The 16261-nt window shown below is 35.5% G+C and overlaps 1 protein-coding gene across 1 annotated transcript; it reads right to left on the bottom strand.

Moving 5' to 3' along the window:
- Positions 1-550: 550 nt before the first annotated feature.
- On the bottom strand, positions 551-15997 carry LOC144252268 (cilia- and flagella-associated protein 299-like). Its single transcript, XM_077794701.1, has 2 exons — positions 15887-15997; positions 551-685 (listed from the first exon to the last, which is right to left on the bottom strand). The coding sequence occupies exons 1-2, from the start codon at positions 15995-15997 to the stop codon at positions 551-553; spliced, it is 246 nt and encodes an 81-aa protein (XP_077650827.1).
- Between the last annotated feature and the right edge of the window lie 264 nt (positions 15998-16261).

The following is a 16261-nucleotide window of genomic DNA, read 5'->3' as shown; positions in this document are numbered from 1 at the left end:
TGTTTTACCAGTCTGGTGTAGTTCACATTAGGAATACCTCTCATTCATTATATACTTAATGTATGTTATTAGAGTCATGTTTATTATTATAACTTTTTATTAGTCACATTAACAAGACTATTATTAATATAGGTAAAAGAATCAATATTTAGAAAAATGTTGGAATATAAATGATGTCAATGTTTACAGGCCTCAAAAGTACAAACAGTGCTAGGGCAAAAGTCACCTATATTTTTAGTATATACATGCATAAAACCAATAATATTCAGTTACTTTTTAACAGGACTTTATTGGTATGATGATCACATTTTGGTATTTATATTTCTTAAATTAGTAGCTCAAATTGCATGTAACTTTATTGCAAGAAGTTACAGCTCCTCCAGTTCCTGATCTGCAAAACACATGTTTTAGGGCATTCCAAGTTTAACCTGCTCCAGCCAACTATTCTGAATTACAGCAAAACCAAAAGGAAAAAAAAAAAAGAAAAGGAGAGAAGGGATTTTTCCAGAGACTCTAGAATATAACAAAATCTGGATTTGAAAATGAGCAATTACTTTTTCTGAGTTCTTTCAGCCAGCCTTGCAATCTCTATAGCTGCTTTCCTTGCTTCAAAATCTGCCCTTTTTATTATCTCTCCAGTCCCTCGGTAGCCAAGCTCCACCAGCTGTCGGGCCAGGCTTTCATCCTAAGGAGAAAATCAATTAATAGATATGTGAGCAGTGAGATATTTTCTCCAGGGTATACCAAGGAGTTGTTTTAAATGACAAATTAAGTGTTTTGTCTTAAAATGAGACACAGCTATTAGATATGAAAAGCTAGCTTTCTAACAATGCATTTATACACATCTGATTCTGTCTGCCCTTGACCATGTATATGAGACTAAAAAAAATGAAACAATGTTAACCACTAAATTTTCTTTAAAGGGTTGGAAGACAAAAGTCTGTAGGTCTTTAATCAAGTTATGAGACCAACAGTAGACAATTAATACAGTATCTTTAAAACAATAAAATTAGAAACAATAGTGCTCATAGAAGACTAAAAATCAATTGCACAAAAAGAGAATAGGGTTGTTTTCACAAAGTTCAATTTTTCAGACTTACTTCCTTGAAGTCAATTAACTGATGACAGAATATTATAATTTCAAATACAGATAAAGAGGAACAGATGAATTTCCTACTTAACTATAAAGATATTGTTTCCATATAATGTTGGTAACAATAAAAACAGTAAAGTAGACACCCAAGAAGATAACCACAAAAAGCTTCAAGTTGAAAAGAAATTTTTTTTCCCCATAATATTTTTAGGCCTTTTATATTTCAGTTACTTGAAGAATTATCTCATATATTTTTGTCACTTGTATGGCATATTCAAAGAGAATATTTGTTTTCATATTATTTGAAGAGGTATCATTTTACATGAAGTTACTGCCATAAAGCATTATATATAAGAAATATTTATCTAATACTCATCATCATCTTAAATAAAATATATATAAAATAATAATTAAAGCAGAATATAGACCTTTTATTAATATATCACTATTGAATGCATAAAGTGTCTAACAAATAAATGAGACACTTAAGAGGCTTGGTTTACAATTGTATTCAACCTATAATGGCTTTTCTCAGGTTATAACTGTTAAACAAAACCAAAAAAAATAGATACTAGGAACCAGCTACTTTCCTTTATGAGCATCCACGTAGCAATGTGTGTACATTGTCAAGCTATTCCAATGCAAACCACCAGACCTTTTGGCTTGTTTCTGAAATATTCTGCTTAATATGCAATATGTGTTAGTGTGAACCACAAAACTGAGCAAATGCCTCCACCTAGTGGAACTAACCTTCAACAGAAAACACAATGCAGATTGGGGTTTGCTTTACAAAAGTGAATGGTTTTCTTTATTTGAATTAATTTTTAAAATTTTCTTAAATATTTTACTAATAAGCTTATAGAAAGGATTCAGTTCATCAATACTGTAGGATTCTTCCATGGGAATATAAATTCCTCAAATTCAATATAAAAGTTTCTGTAATAGAGACCATTAAAGTTGCTGTGTTTATTGTGTAGCTGAAATACATTTGATATCCTTATGTGCCTTACTTGGATCACACAAACTCATTTGGATTGTTTTGTTACCAGAAGAATTAATCTCTGCTAACAAATGGGCAAAAATCTATTGAGAAAACAGGCAGAAAGTCAGCCTTGGTGGCTTTGTATACCATTATCATGCTCTAACTGGTTGAATCACTATTCATCCCTCCACCATGACAACACTTCTTGCAAGTTAGTCAAAAGCAAAACTACCAGCTCAAAAGAAGCACAATGCTTAAGATTATCCCAGGGATATGCTCCTTTGGGGCAGGGGTGGAATTAGGTTTAAAAGGGAATCTTGACTTAAAAATTCTAACCCAAATTTTTTCCCCAACCCTCAAAATAATGTCTTCTAGGAGTACGAAGAAAGTCTCATTTAATGCCAACAGTTCCCCTATTACCAGTATCAAGAAGGATTTTCTGCCTCTTATAAGGTGGATTTACTTGAAACAGAAGATAAAATCAGAAGGTTCATTGAAAGTTTTAAAATTCAGTACATTCTTTCTCCACTTTCTGTCCTGGGATTCAGAAAAACAAAATCTATGACAGAACACTAATTGCCAGCCACCCACCTCGCAACAAAATGGGTGCTATTGGTTTCATTCTATCTTGCCCTTTTTATGAAAGTAATAAGATTATTGTAGAAAACTCTAAGGCATACTGACACAGCTCTCTGGCCACCAAGCCCACAGCTGACTTACTGTTCCCTTCCAAGAAGCAGCAGTGGATTGGTGGAACAGCAGAATGTCAGCCTTAGTGGGTTGGAGCTCTCTGGGCAAGCACCAGTGATGGCCATGTAGATGTGGCAGTCCTAAGGCTCTGGGAGTGCCTGTCACCCTTTGGCGGCTAGGCCTGGGCATGGTATGGTTACCTGCTGGGGAAGCCCAATCCACACAGCACTGCAGCCCACATCCTGCAAAAATAGACCAGCCTCCTACTTTGTGATCCAAGGTGAGAAAATGGAAGTGGGGCAGACCTGAGGAATGAAGTTGAGACTCTGGAGTTGCCAATAGCATTAGTACATTTTGAAACTCTAATTAGCATAAATTTGGACCCAAGTCCATGTAAATTGCAGTGACCCAAGTCCATGTAAGTTCCTGGACTGGCATACTCAGACAATTCCTGAACTGGCATATTGACCCCTCTTGCACTGCAAAAGTCTGTTCTCGTTTCTATTCTTCAATGAATCCCACTCATATTCACTCATCCTGGTCTGTGGGTTTCATTCTTCCAATTCATGAGACAGTGAGGGTGAACTGCTGGGGTCTGCTGCAACACAGGAGGGCATGGCCTGCCATTAAGAGCCTTACACAGACCCCACCTGCCAGCAAAAGCAAAAAAAATGGAGTTTTTTATATCTCAAAACTCTGGTTTCAATACCACATACATATCACACATTGATATGTCATCCATTATCTTTCCAGAAATGATCACTGACATCCTGGGGTATCATCTTTCAATCCTTCCTCTTAATATATGTATTGGTTATGCTAGATTTCTTTGAACAAAATCATGCTGTGCAAAAATTCTCATGGCCTACTGATTTGACATTTAATAATGCATCTTGAACACCTTTTCATTCAATAACAATAAAACAAAATTTTAGCTACTACACATTTCATAGACTCTGTGTGCACAAGTATTGTATGTAGTTCACTACTGTGGCTTTAGCTCCTTGCCTTCATCTGACAGTGAAAATTATTGAATATTCATTTTGATTTTGTATTGCTTTAATTACCAGTGAGGTTCACCATATGTTCTTACAGATGTTATTGGTCATGTATATTTCTTCTATTTGAATTATCTGTTTTGAATTGTTAAATGAACCCTTTGGTCATTTATTCTTAATTTGTAACTACTTTGGGCATATATTAAATGTATTAACTAAATGCATGCAAAATATCTGCAAATATTTTTTTCTAGGTCAATGTTTTCCTGTAACTTTATATAGCTTTGTGTTTATACCTAGATGTTTAGAGCATTTAAAATATATTGTGGTGCCTGATGCTTCTATTTTTATTCAAATTTCTTTATTCCAGAAAAGACAGCTGTGACATTAATTGTTGAAGACTGCTTCCTTTCTCTGCTAACTTGAAATTATACATTTTTGTGTACTTACATCTCAAATACATGAAGGTTTGTTTCTGGATTCTGGTCCCACTCTATTGTCTCTCTGCTCTCTCAACTATTACAAACGTAATACAGATACTGCTCTACCTGCCCATGGATAAAACTCCACCACAACTCTGTCTTAATATATTTCAAGTCTTACCTTCCCTGAGCTTTTTATGAGGAACCGCTTGACTCAGCAAGGTCAGAGAGTGTTAGTAAACAAGACATATTCAACTAGCATTTTATATTGATTGTGGAAATATAGATAATTTGAAACAGCAGGCATCCTGCTATTAAAAAAATATATAACATTTTTTGAATAAACCTGTTAGAGGTAGGTTCTCTAGAAAACAGATTTTGGAATGTAGATTTATATGCAAAAGGTCTACTGGAGAGTTTCTTGGAATTTGCCATTCTGTGAGGTTGAAAGAAGCAGGATTGGGCAGCAAGGCCTCAGCAGCTCTAGAGATGGGCTGGCCCTGCAGAGTTTTCCTAAATTGATGTAAGGTGACCAGACCAGACCTTTATAACCTCATAATAAACAGTAATTTAGATAAGAACTGCCCTAAGAAAGGGTATGACTTTGGAAAAGGTGAATGTTTTAGATGAATAGTAATCTAATCAGTCTAGTTCGAAGTTTGTCAATTTTATTGATTGTCAGTGAAGCAACTTTTTATGTCTTTGATCATCTCATTATTTTTTTCCTTTCCATTTCATTGATTTCTGCTTTTTTTTCTTCTATTTATTTATTTGGGCTTAATTTACCCTTTTTTTCTAGCCTGTCAAAGTAGAAACTAAGAACATTATTAGATTTTTCTTCTTTTTCACTGTAAGTTTTTCAATCTCTAAAGTCTTCACTAGAACTCCTTAAGGTGTATCCAAGTGTATCCAACAAACCTAATACATTTCATTTCCATTTTGTTCAAATGAAAATCTCTTCTATTTTTCTTTTTGTAATCTCTTCTTTGATCATGAGTTATTTATACTAAATGCTTAATACCCAAATATCTGAAAATTTTCCAGGTTTATTTCTATAATTGATTTCTATTTTTCATTATGTTATTAGAGAACAGACTTATGATTTCAATATTTTTCAATATATTTCTTTTGTTTTATGACACAGTATAGGCCCCATGTGTATTTGAAAAGAATATGCATTCTGTTGGTTTTGTGTGTACTAGTCTATAAATGCTAATTAAATCAAGGCAATTGCTAATCCTCTCCAGGCTTTCATGTCACTGCAGATTTTCTATCTTCTAGTTTGGTCTGATCAATTACCAAAAAAAAAAAAAAAAGGAACACTGACACCTCCAGTTACAATTGGGGATATATATAACTATTTCTTTTCATTCTTAACCAATTTTGCTTTATGCATTTTGAAGATCTGTAGTGAAGCACATTACACTAAAGCACTGTCATTCCAAGTTTCTTTTAATATATATTTTTATAGAACATATTTTCTATCCTTTTACTTTGAATCTATTTAATCTATCAATATGTTTATATTAAATTGTGTTGTTTACCTTTAAAGGGTGCAGCATATATAGATCTGAAACTTTTAGCTATTCTCATAACCTCTGTCTTCTAACTGAGCTTTTGAATCACATTTACTTTAATTTCCAGTGTGGATGGGTCTTTACCTACTACTTTGTTATTTTTTATTGGCTTTATTTGCTTTGATTTGGGGAGGAGGTCTTTCTACTGGAATGAGTCTTTTCTTTAAGTATTCCATGTATCTCCATTATGGGATTATTCGTTATGTCTGTTTTATTTTTCAGTAACTGCTCTAAAATTTACAATAGGAATTATTAGCATATTGCATTCTACCTTCAATAATATGATACCATTACGTATATAAGAACCCACTACAATATTACCCTCTCCCTTCCTTCATGCTATTTTTGTCTCACACAGTTATCCTTTGGTATCCATGATAGATTGGTTCCAGGACCCCTTGCAAATATCAAAATCCATGTTGCTCAAGTTCCTTACGTAAAATGGCATAGTATTGCATATACACATATCTTCCCATGTACCCTAACTTATCTCTAGTTTTCTTATAATATTAATAAAATGTAAATGCTCTGTAAATAGTCATTATACTGTAACGTTCAGGGAATCATGATTTTTTTTAAAAGGTCTGATGCTGGGGGATAGAATGTGTGCTGTTTAGCATATATGAGGCCCAGTTTCAATTTCCAGGACCAAAAAAAGACAAGGAGAAAAAAGAAAAAGCCTTACAAATTCAATACAGATTAAATGCTTTTTAATATTTTCAATCCATTATTGGTTGAATCTGTGGATGGCAGATCCTGCAGATATGGAGAGTATTTTACGTCCATATGATAAGCCACAGAATACATCATTATTTTTTCTTTAAATAGTTAATAATCTCAAAAGAAATTTAAAATTAAGAAATAAAACATTTTTATTCACCTTTAGCCTTTCCAATGCTTTTCATTCCTTTGTATATATCCAAGTTTCCTGTTAATAAATGCTATTCCTTCCACCTGAAGAACTTTAATGTTCCTTGTAGTATAGACTTAAAATAATAAATTTCCCTGGCTTTTGTTTTGAAACTATTTATCTCATCTTAATTTTTACTTTTTTTGCTGAGGTATAATGTTCTAGGTTGACCTCTTTATCTCTTTCTTTCTCTTTCCTTTCTTTCTTAGTCTTTTAGTACTTCCAATATGCCATTCTGTCGTCTTACGATTTGCAGTGTTTTTGAGAAGTGTCCAGTAATTTCTATTTCTATTTTTTTTCTATAATGTGTCATTTTATTTTGGTTACTTTTAAGATTTTATCACTGGTTTTCATGATTTTATTAAGATATTCCTTGATGTGGTTTTCTTTGTGCTTATTTTGCCTGGAATTCAATAAACTTGGTTTTTATTTTTCATAAAGCTTGGAGATCTTTTGGCCATCATCTTTCAAGTATATTTTATTCCATCCTTCCCTCTGTTCCTTTTGGACTCTGTTTGCATGCATATTATTAGCGTCTGATATTAGCCCATGTGCCTGAGGCTCTGTTCATTTTTGTTTAGCTTATGTCTTTTATTTTTATTACATTGTTTATTGCTGAGTTGTTTTAGCTCAATCTTAGATTTCTTTACTAAATTCATTCATTTGTTATTATAGGACTTCAGCTAATTTTTCTTGCATTTTCACTGTAGATAATCATATTACTTTTTATAAACAACAGTCTGACTTCTTCCAAATATTTATAGCACTTCCCTTAAATTGCACTGGTCAGAAGTCAAGAAGAATACAAGTGAATTAATCCATTCATAGCTGAATGTATTACTGGGAGGTGGGAAGTTTGAGGAAGTAGGTCATTGAGGTCATATGCTGGAATGGTTCATCTTCTCCCTAGCCCCTTCCCCCCTTTTTTTCTTTCCCCCCCCACCTCCTTCTTTCTCCCTCCCTCCTTCCCTCCTTTCCTCCTTGCTACCAAGAGCTGATCAGCTTTCCTCCACCACAGCTTTCCACCATGATGCTTCTGCCTTGGAGCCAACCAACCATGGACTGAGACCTCTGAAACAATGAGCCAAAATAAATCTTTGCTCCTTGTACTTGTCAGGTATTTTGATCACAATGACAAAAAGCTGACTAATACAATACACTTCTGAATTCATTTTAAATGTTTTCATTCAGTTCATAAGTAAAATTAGTCTTTTGTTTTCTACTTTGTGTTATCTTTTTCTGAATCAATATGCAAGTTCTGTGAGATTGATATGGCTTGAGTATGAGCCCACAGTAAGCAGCATATAGTTCACAGTGGTAGGCTAATAGCACAATCAACATGTAAGACTGGGCTGGTCACTCCCAGAAGTGATGGTAAGTTTACCTGGCTTAAATCCTTGGATAGCTAGTCTCTAAACCAGGCTTAGACTGTATCCCAAGGTAAATTCAGAAAGACAGACACAAGCCATAGCAAATTTCAGCAAAGAGTAAGGGTTACATCTGCAACACCCAGGAGTTTAAGTAGTGATCAGGCAAGCCCCAAAGCCCATCACAAGGACCTATATAAGAAGAAAGACAAACCACAACCATGTATTTCTACTGAACATGGCAGCTGTCCCCACCCATCCAGATCAGCTATTCCATCTAACCAAAGAGCCTCTCACAAAACATTGTCTAACTGATGAATTACCAACTGGCTAAGAAATACAACTAGCTAGGAAAGATATGCCATGCAACCGAAAACTAAAAGAGAGCAAGAGTAGCTTTTCTTCTGTATATGAAAAAAGAAAAACAGCTTTAAGTCAAAAACTATAAAATGAGAAAAAAGGAGCATGATATAAAGGGATCATGCTGAATGAATCATCAGGCAGATATAATAATCATAAATATAAGTACTATATATTATATATATAGAAGCACCTAAGTATATAAAGCAAATATTAAAAGCTTTTAAAGGAAAGTTAGATTGCAATAAAATAAAAGTAGCAGACTTAAATACCCCCTCTTCAATAATGAACAGTTCATCCACACAGAAAATAAATAATAAAACACTGGACTTGGATTCTACTCTAGACCAAATGGAAACACAACATATCAAAAACTATGGGAACCAGTAAAAGAAAAGGTAAAAAGGAATATTAAAGCAACAAATTCCCACTTACAAGATCTAATCATTATGGAAATGGAAACTGAAAACACAATGAGATATCGCCTCACATCTGTCAGAATTACTATTATAAAAATAATAAAAGATATATGCTGCCAAGGATGTGCAAAAATGTATACCTGCACTTACTTGGTTGGAATGAATTTAGTGTAGCCATTATGAGAAAACTACACAGAGGTTCCTCAAAATACTAAAACTTGAGCCACTGTATGATTCAGCTATCCAACTTCTTCTTATTTAACCGAAAGATTTGAAATCACTATGTCAAAGAGAGGTCTACATTCAAATGTTCATTGCTGGTATTCATAATATCCAGGTTAGGGAATCCACCACATAAGCATTTATCAAAGAACGAATAAAAATATGTGGTATATATACACAATGGAATACTACTCACCTGTACAAGAAAAACCTTGTCATTTGTAACAGCATGGAAGAACTGATGAACATCATGCTAAATGAAATAAGCCATGCACAGAAAGACAAGTATCATTTGTTTACTCTTCCATGTGGGATTTAAAGCCAGACTCTCAGAAAAAAGAGAGGAGAATGATGGTTACCAGAAGCTGGGAGGCCTGGGATGGAGGAGAGAGTAAGGAGATGGTTGTCAAAGAGTACAAAGCTTGAATTAGACAGAAGCAAATATATTTTAAGATATATTTTATAGTGGGTGAATACAGTACACAATATATTATACACTTCAAAGTTATTAAGACAAAATTTCAAATGTCACCATAAAAATATTTGAGGTAATAGTTACGTTAATTTGATTAATTTGATTATTCCACATTATATTCATAAATATTTGTTTTAATTTGCCTCTCTCACTGTTCCTATTCATTTCCTAGCCAGTGAAGAACTGTACAGTTCCTTCAGTAGTGTTTCCCACCCTCTGGGTTTTGCTGAATTCCTACTCATAGTACAGGTCAGTATGTTCCTCAGTCTTGCTAAATGTCTTGAAAATTAGCAACTGGACACAAGGACAAGATTGGATTTAGTTCTGATGTCTTTAGAAAATTTGTTAATGGTGTTCTATTCCTTCATGCACTAAAATCTCCAATGTGTCCCTTTGTGTAACATTAGCAGTTGTGAATGCTCAATGTTACCAGTCCTTATGTTGATACCTCTTAGTCAGACTGGTTGTCTGAAGCTCATTCACATTACCTAACAAGAACCCATGATCAAACTGAGTTCTCACATATTGATAACAATTTATTTCCTTCATAGCTGAAAGTCTGGTTTGCTGGACATAAAATCCCTTAGTCACATTTTCTTTCCTTGCGTATCTTAAACAAGTGATTACAATTTGCATTGGTATAAAACCTTTGCTAGTTAAAAGTCTGATTATTTCATTTGCCTTGCCTTATAAGTCACTTGCTAATTATACCTAGATATCTACATGACATTTTTTCTATGTAGTTCAAATAATTTTACTAGAATATGTGTCTTGGCATTGGTCGTACTGGGTTAAAATTGTCAGATACTAAGTGTTAAGACAATGTAGAGATTTTTTTTTTAAGTAACTTCGTTTTATTTATTAATTAATTTATTTATTTTAATGTGGCACTGAGGATCAAACCCAGTGCTTCACATGTGCTAGGCAAGCGCTCTACCACTGAGCTACAATCCCAGCCCCCAATGTGTAGTTTTAAATCTCTTACATTGTTCATTTCAAAATGTTTTTCTTGAATTATACTTTTCATATTGTTCTGTTTCCTTGCTCAAATTTGAAGTACTTCTTCAAGGACATCTATTAACAGGTACTTGATCTTCTGTCTTCAATAATTATTAGTTTTGCTTAAATTCTTTATCTCTTTCTTCATATTTTTAATATTTTTAAAATTTCCTCCTTTCCACCTTCTATTTACTTATGATATCTCCTGTGGGGTTTATCCATTCTTCCATTTCTTTTAGTTTAGTTTTCACTTCTAAAGACTTCCTTTGGCTCCTAATTCTTTCCTGAATTGTCCCATTACTTTTGAAGTTTTTCTACGTATATCATTTTCTCAATGCCTTTAGTTTGATTCGAAATAAAAGTCACAGCTTTGTACACGGGTCTTTATGATCTGCTTCCTTTGTCTAGAGGGTGTTATTCTGCTTCTCATTCTCACAGTAATTTTAAATGAGCTTTGACCTCAATTCTTCTTCATAGATCATTTCCAGTTTCACTGAACTTTCAGAAGATATGGCTCACAGAACTTTGCTTTCATTTTGTTTCAATATATTCCTTCAAAATATGGCACTTGCTTTCTGATATTTTCTTTTCTTTTTAAAATTCTTTTATTCTCTCACTTTCACCTCAGCCTCCTCTTTCAAATTTTCTACTATCCATATCCTTCTCAATATTGATTCCACTTCTAGCAGCCCTTCAGCACTGTAGAGCACCAACCAAAATGGGAGGTAGTTTCAAAAGCTCCCAGGGCAGCAGACTATCCATCTTGTTTCTATGCATCTGGGAACCTCTGCACTCATCTATTGATGGATGGCCAAAGCCCCTTCAGAGTCAGCTGCTCTTCTCAAACTGTACCACTGTCCTTCCACTGAATCCTTATTGTCCTTTAAGCAGCTTTCTTGGTTTGGGACCCTTTAGATTCCCATTGTTTGGTTTGGCTTTTCTCCTGCATGGATGCTGATGCTTTCCAGTTGTTATAGCTGTAGAGGGTTGTTTCCATCTGCCTTTATGTTCAGATTCTCAGGAATAACACTCCCTTATTTTTGTGTAAATTTTGCTCTGCAACTGCTCTTGGCTTCTGGATCATCCTGTTCTCCTTGATTTTCTCCCACTTTTCTGACCCCCTCCTTCTCCTTCTCCTTTGTGCATGCCATTTCCATGTTCATGCCTCAAATAATGGTTGTTCTTCCACATTTTGTCATAAGCCCCATTCTTGTCTCACTCTGCATACTCTACTTGTGAATCCTTCCTACTTCCACTCATCCTACCTGTAGCTTCTGAAGTCAATGTAAATAAAAGTTGAATAGAACTTGCTGTAAATACACAGAATATAGATGTTAGGAAACTGTTTGCAATACAAACTGAGACACTGAGGAGGTCATCAGGTTCTTCATATTTTAACTTTACCATTATGATAAGGTTTTAGAAGTATTGAGAATACAGTATTCTTGGTTACTTCGCCTCTAATCAAAAGAACTCATATGCATGAGGAAATTAGATATTTTTACACAGAGTAAAGTACTGCTATGAACTTACTGAAGGAAAAATTTAAGATTTCTCTTAAATGGAGAGAAGCTAATGTAAATCCCAGTTTTCCCCCAGTGGATAAACAGAAGACTGTACATGATTCTAAATATATATGAATTAAGATTTTTCATAGGGAACAGTATTTTGGTGCAATAAAAATGGAAAAATACAATGGATGATTGTTAGTTTGACTTATCATATAATCATGATAAATTATGTTACTGTATTTTCCTTAGAGTTTTGCCTAATCAATATCTGCTAAATAATTTTAAGGTTATATACAAAAGATTTTATTTTCTAAATAATTAAAAGATAATGCTTTAACTAAAACAGTAAATGATTTAATCATGAGTGGAAACCAATTGTGTGGGAAATTTTAAAATAATTCTGTAACATCCCTGTATCCCTTACCTGAGAAAAGAAATTCACCTAGGACTAATATTTTTCCAGTGGTCAGAGGCAGACACTGAAATGAAGGGACTATGTTTAGTCAAATGGAAAGATTACCAAGAAAGAACTTGGAAAATTGTAATATAATAATTTTGCCAAAGCTTTTCAAATATTTGTATATTGATTTAAGGGATTAGTTTAATTGGGTTAGATAATACTAATTTCCAGAACAAATATTGTTATTTGGGTTAGCAAAGATAAGCCTAATTGCTGATATTGTGTAAAGTTCTTTGAATGTTTTATTGCTATCTAGTAAAACAAGCAAAGCATGGTCTGCATTAAATAAAGAGCTTCTTTTATCCTCCTGAACCTCCTTTCCCATCCTCCAGCTCATCACATAATCAACCTGTGTCAGTCTGTATTTTCCCCCTGATTTTTTTCTGACCAAGTATCATATTAAAAACATAATACTTGGGGCTGAGGATGTGGCTCGCCTGGCATGCGCGGGGCACTGGGTTCGATCCTCAGCACCACATAAAAATAAAATAAAGGTGTTGTGTCCACCAAAAACTAAAAAATAAATATTTAAAAGATTCTCTCTCTCGCTAAAAAAAAGCCACATAGTACTTATTATATTCACAATGATAAGTGTATTTGTATACTTATCATTGTCTGAGAAGTTAAATGATTACAAAGAGGTCAGGTTCACAGCAGCAAAGAGCTGGCAAACTGAAAAGGGAAAATTTTAAAAGATAAAATAATTTACTTACAAAAAGATGAACAGAATTCATAAAAATCAGCATGGACTGATAAAGCATCCTTGGGTTAGCAACAGTGGGAAGCCATTAACACCACTAGGCAAAAAAGAAGATGGGAGAGGAAGCAATATCTAGAACAGGGGAGTTCTGCCAGACCCTGGAAAGAGTGCTGGAGCTGATGGAATGAGAGGCTGGCCAAACATAAGGAATGCAGCCAATTCCAAACCACAGCCAATAGGGAGGTGGCAGGGAATAAATCCTCTAACTACTCTCACCCAGCCTCTGATCTACTACTGGTATCTCCTGCTGTCTGAAACCTACCTAAAGCCAAAGGGCCTGATTAATGTCCACCAACATCAACCGCCAGGAACACAGACACAGGATCCAGCACAGATAACATGGCAATTTTAAATGAATCATTGCTACTAATTTTTATGGCAACTAACTGAAAATTTGGCAATGGGAGAATATACTACTCAATAAAGGAGTAGATAGTACTAACTATTCTTGAAAAATGCTAAGAAAGTTGATTTTAAGTGCTTTAATCACAAAAAAATAATAATTATGTGAGGTAATACTTGTTAATTAGCTCTAGCTATTTTATGACATCTACATAGTTCAGAACAACACGTTGTACATGATAAGTACATATAATTTCATTTGTTGATTTTTTTTAAAAAAATTGTTTTTCAAAATTGTCCCATTAAACCAAAGTCAATTGCTGACGAGGGAGGGAGACAAGGATTACCTCACAAAGCATAATTCATAACTCATGACACATGCTCGCCATACAGTTGAAGGAATTCTGAGGAGTCCACTTGTTTCTGTGTGTTCTAAGTAGGCAATTAACTTGCATCCACAAAAAGTATTTGAGAATTTAAATAGAGCTAATAGCACTTTAAAAGTTGTAATTAATACATATATTCCTGCCTTAGTATCACTGTTCAACTAAATCTTCATCTCACTTTTTATTAAAGTACAATAAGCATATGGCTAACCAATACCAACTTAAAAATAAATTTATAATTCTCCTCAAATCAAGTTACCATCCTCCATTTTGGAGACTTTTAAAGTTCTGACTGATGAAACACAAAGTATTAATTTCTCCCCTCCAAATAACAATATTTTTAGTTTTTTGCTCTCATGAAAAACTGTAACAGTTTAAAAAAAAAAACTGAAACATTTCTCAGTGATACTAGGCTTAAGTGTAGTAATGTTCCACACATGCTACAAAGATGATTTTTTTCTATCAAGTTGATTATTGTGTACATTTAACTTTTGTTTATTTAAACATTCAAAAATTTGAATTCAGACGTTGTTTAGAAGCATTTCTTTTGCCCTTCATTTCAGTGTCTCAGATGCAAGGCATAAAACTGACTTTCAAGACTTTAAAATATTATCTATATAAAATATTTAAAAGTTGTTGTGCTGGAAATATCCAAGAAATATCCAAGAGTTGTGCTGGAAATCCCACCTACATTTATTTTTAAAACAGACAATTTCAGGAAGAACAAATCACTTGTCCAAGGTGTCCCACAACTTGTTCGGGGCATAGGTACTAGAATTAGATGTTTCTGTTCCCTTAAAATTATTTTCATATCTACCAAATGAATGTGTTTTGAAGGATAAGCACTTTTCAAATCTGTAGTCCACATTTAAGTGAAACTCCACCCATCCGAATTGGAGAGTCCAAAAATTTCAATGAGCAAAATTACCTTATTCCAGATTAGAAATGTGGAGAGTTGGTTACAGGGGTCAAGTTTTTTCCAGACTTGATGTGCTTTGGCGCCACATAGTGGCGCTTGTTTTCTCTGCCATTAATTGGGAGGTGGCGGTTCTGCATCACTTCCAGGACAGCTGAATCCCCTTACTACCCGTTTAATCTGTTGGGTTGGGGAAGACTGGCAAGGAATAGATTAGGGTTTGAGGAACTCACTGGCCATCTCCCAGCTTCACAAGACCTAGTGCAGCCCATGATTTTCCCGCCCATCCGGGTTTTCTTCGATCCAGACAGGAACTGTGTCCTGCACCACCCTCCCTTTAGCGGGAGTGGATGGGATGCTGGGCAGAAGAGTGTAACCCATTAAGTCCGGCTTCGCACTTTTTTCCCCTTGCATTTTTACTATCAGCATTAATCGCGATTATCAACTGTATAACACAGAGACAGGAATATACCGGCACAACTACCAGCGATTAGTAGGGATGACGGTAAGGTGGGGAGCAGGTGTTTCAAGGACCCAAATACCCAAAATAATATCAAATGCAATAGGTTGGTGTTGCTAGTTGTCCTGGAAACATACTGTCTTCTGCTACTTTAACAAAGGAAAGCGAAACTGTCGTTGTTCTGAGTTAAAACTCTCGGCAACCCACCTTTCTCAAAGTAACTTTGGAACAGGACTGGGTCAGGAGGAAGCAGAAAGCCGAGATGCAGAAATTCAAGAGTCCCCTGCATGCGTACGTGCACGCGTGAGTCTCTGCGCTGGGTGACTCGAGAGGCCCAAGTTCCGCCAGGACAGGGCACTGCAGGGCAGGCAGGATCTGCGACTCACCTCGGCAGGTGTTCTCTGCGGCTACCCCGCGGCCCCCGAGCCTGACGTTTGCGCGGTCCACCGCCAGGGGGCGAACACCCCACGACGCGTCCGATCGCGGAAGGACCTAGGGACGCGAAGGCGGCGGACTCTGCCGCGCCGCTGCCCTTACCTCCAGGTAGTACAAGTCCACGGTAGTGATCTGCGAGTCTAGGAAATCTTCGTAAGTGTTGAACTGAGTGACAATATTGTCCACGGCCATCAACGCCTCGTCCTGATCCATCGCGGTTGCCTTGGCCAAAGCGTCCCTAGCGACAGAATCTCGAGGGCAGGATCAGGAAGTTCCACCCACTTGGTCCCATCCAATCAGTTGGAGGGGGGTTGAGCTCTGAGCGTTAATCCCGCCCCCGTGTTTTACTACTGGGTTTCAGGTTCCAGCCTAACTCTTGGGAACTATGTTAAATTACCCACTCCAAATTCAGGGGCGGTATCAGTCCACTGATTCACACCTTGGGGAAATGTGGAACAAGGGGAGAGATGCAAATGA

This window comes from Urocitellus parryii, unplaced genomic scaffold (genome assembly GCF_045843805.1).
Source record: "Urocitellus parryii isolate mUroPar1 unplaced genomic scaffold, mUroPar1.hap1 Scaffold_40, whole genome shotgun sequence".
Classification (NCBI taxonomy): domain Eukaryota; kingdom Metazoa; phylum Chordata; class Mammalia; order Rodentia; family Sciuridae; genus Urocitellus; species Urocitellus parryii.
The sequence above is the reverse complement of the archived record's forward strand: the minus strand, read 5'-3'. Positions and strand labels throughout refer to the sequence as shown.

Excerpts from the sequence above, each read along its gene's own strand:
- LOC144252268 (XM_077794701.1), bottom strand. The coding sequence starts at position 15,997 with ATGGATCAGGACGAGGCGTTGATGGCCGTGGACAATATTGTCACTCAG. Across the intron at positions 686-15,886 it reads TGGACTTGTACTACCTGGAG|GATGAAAGCCTGGCCCGACA; the intron begins GTAAGGGCAGCG and ends TTTTCTCCTTAG.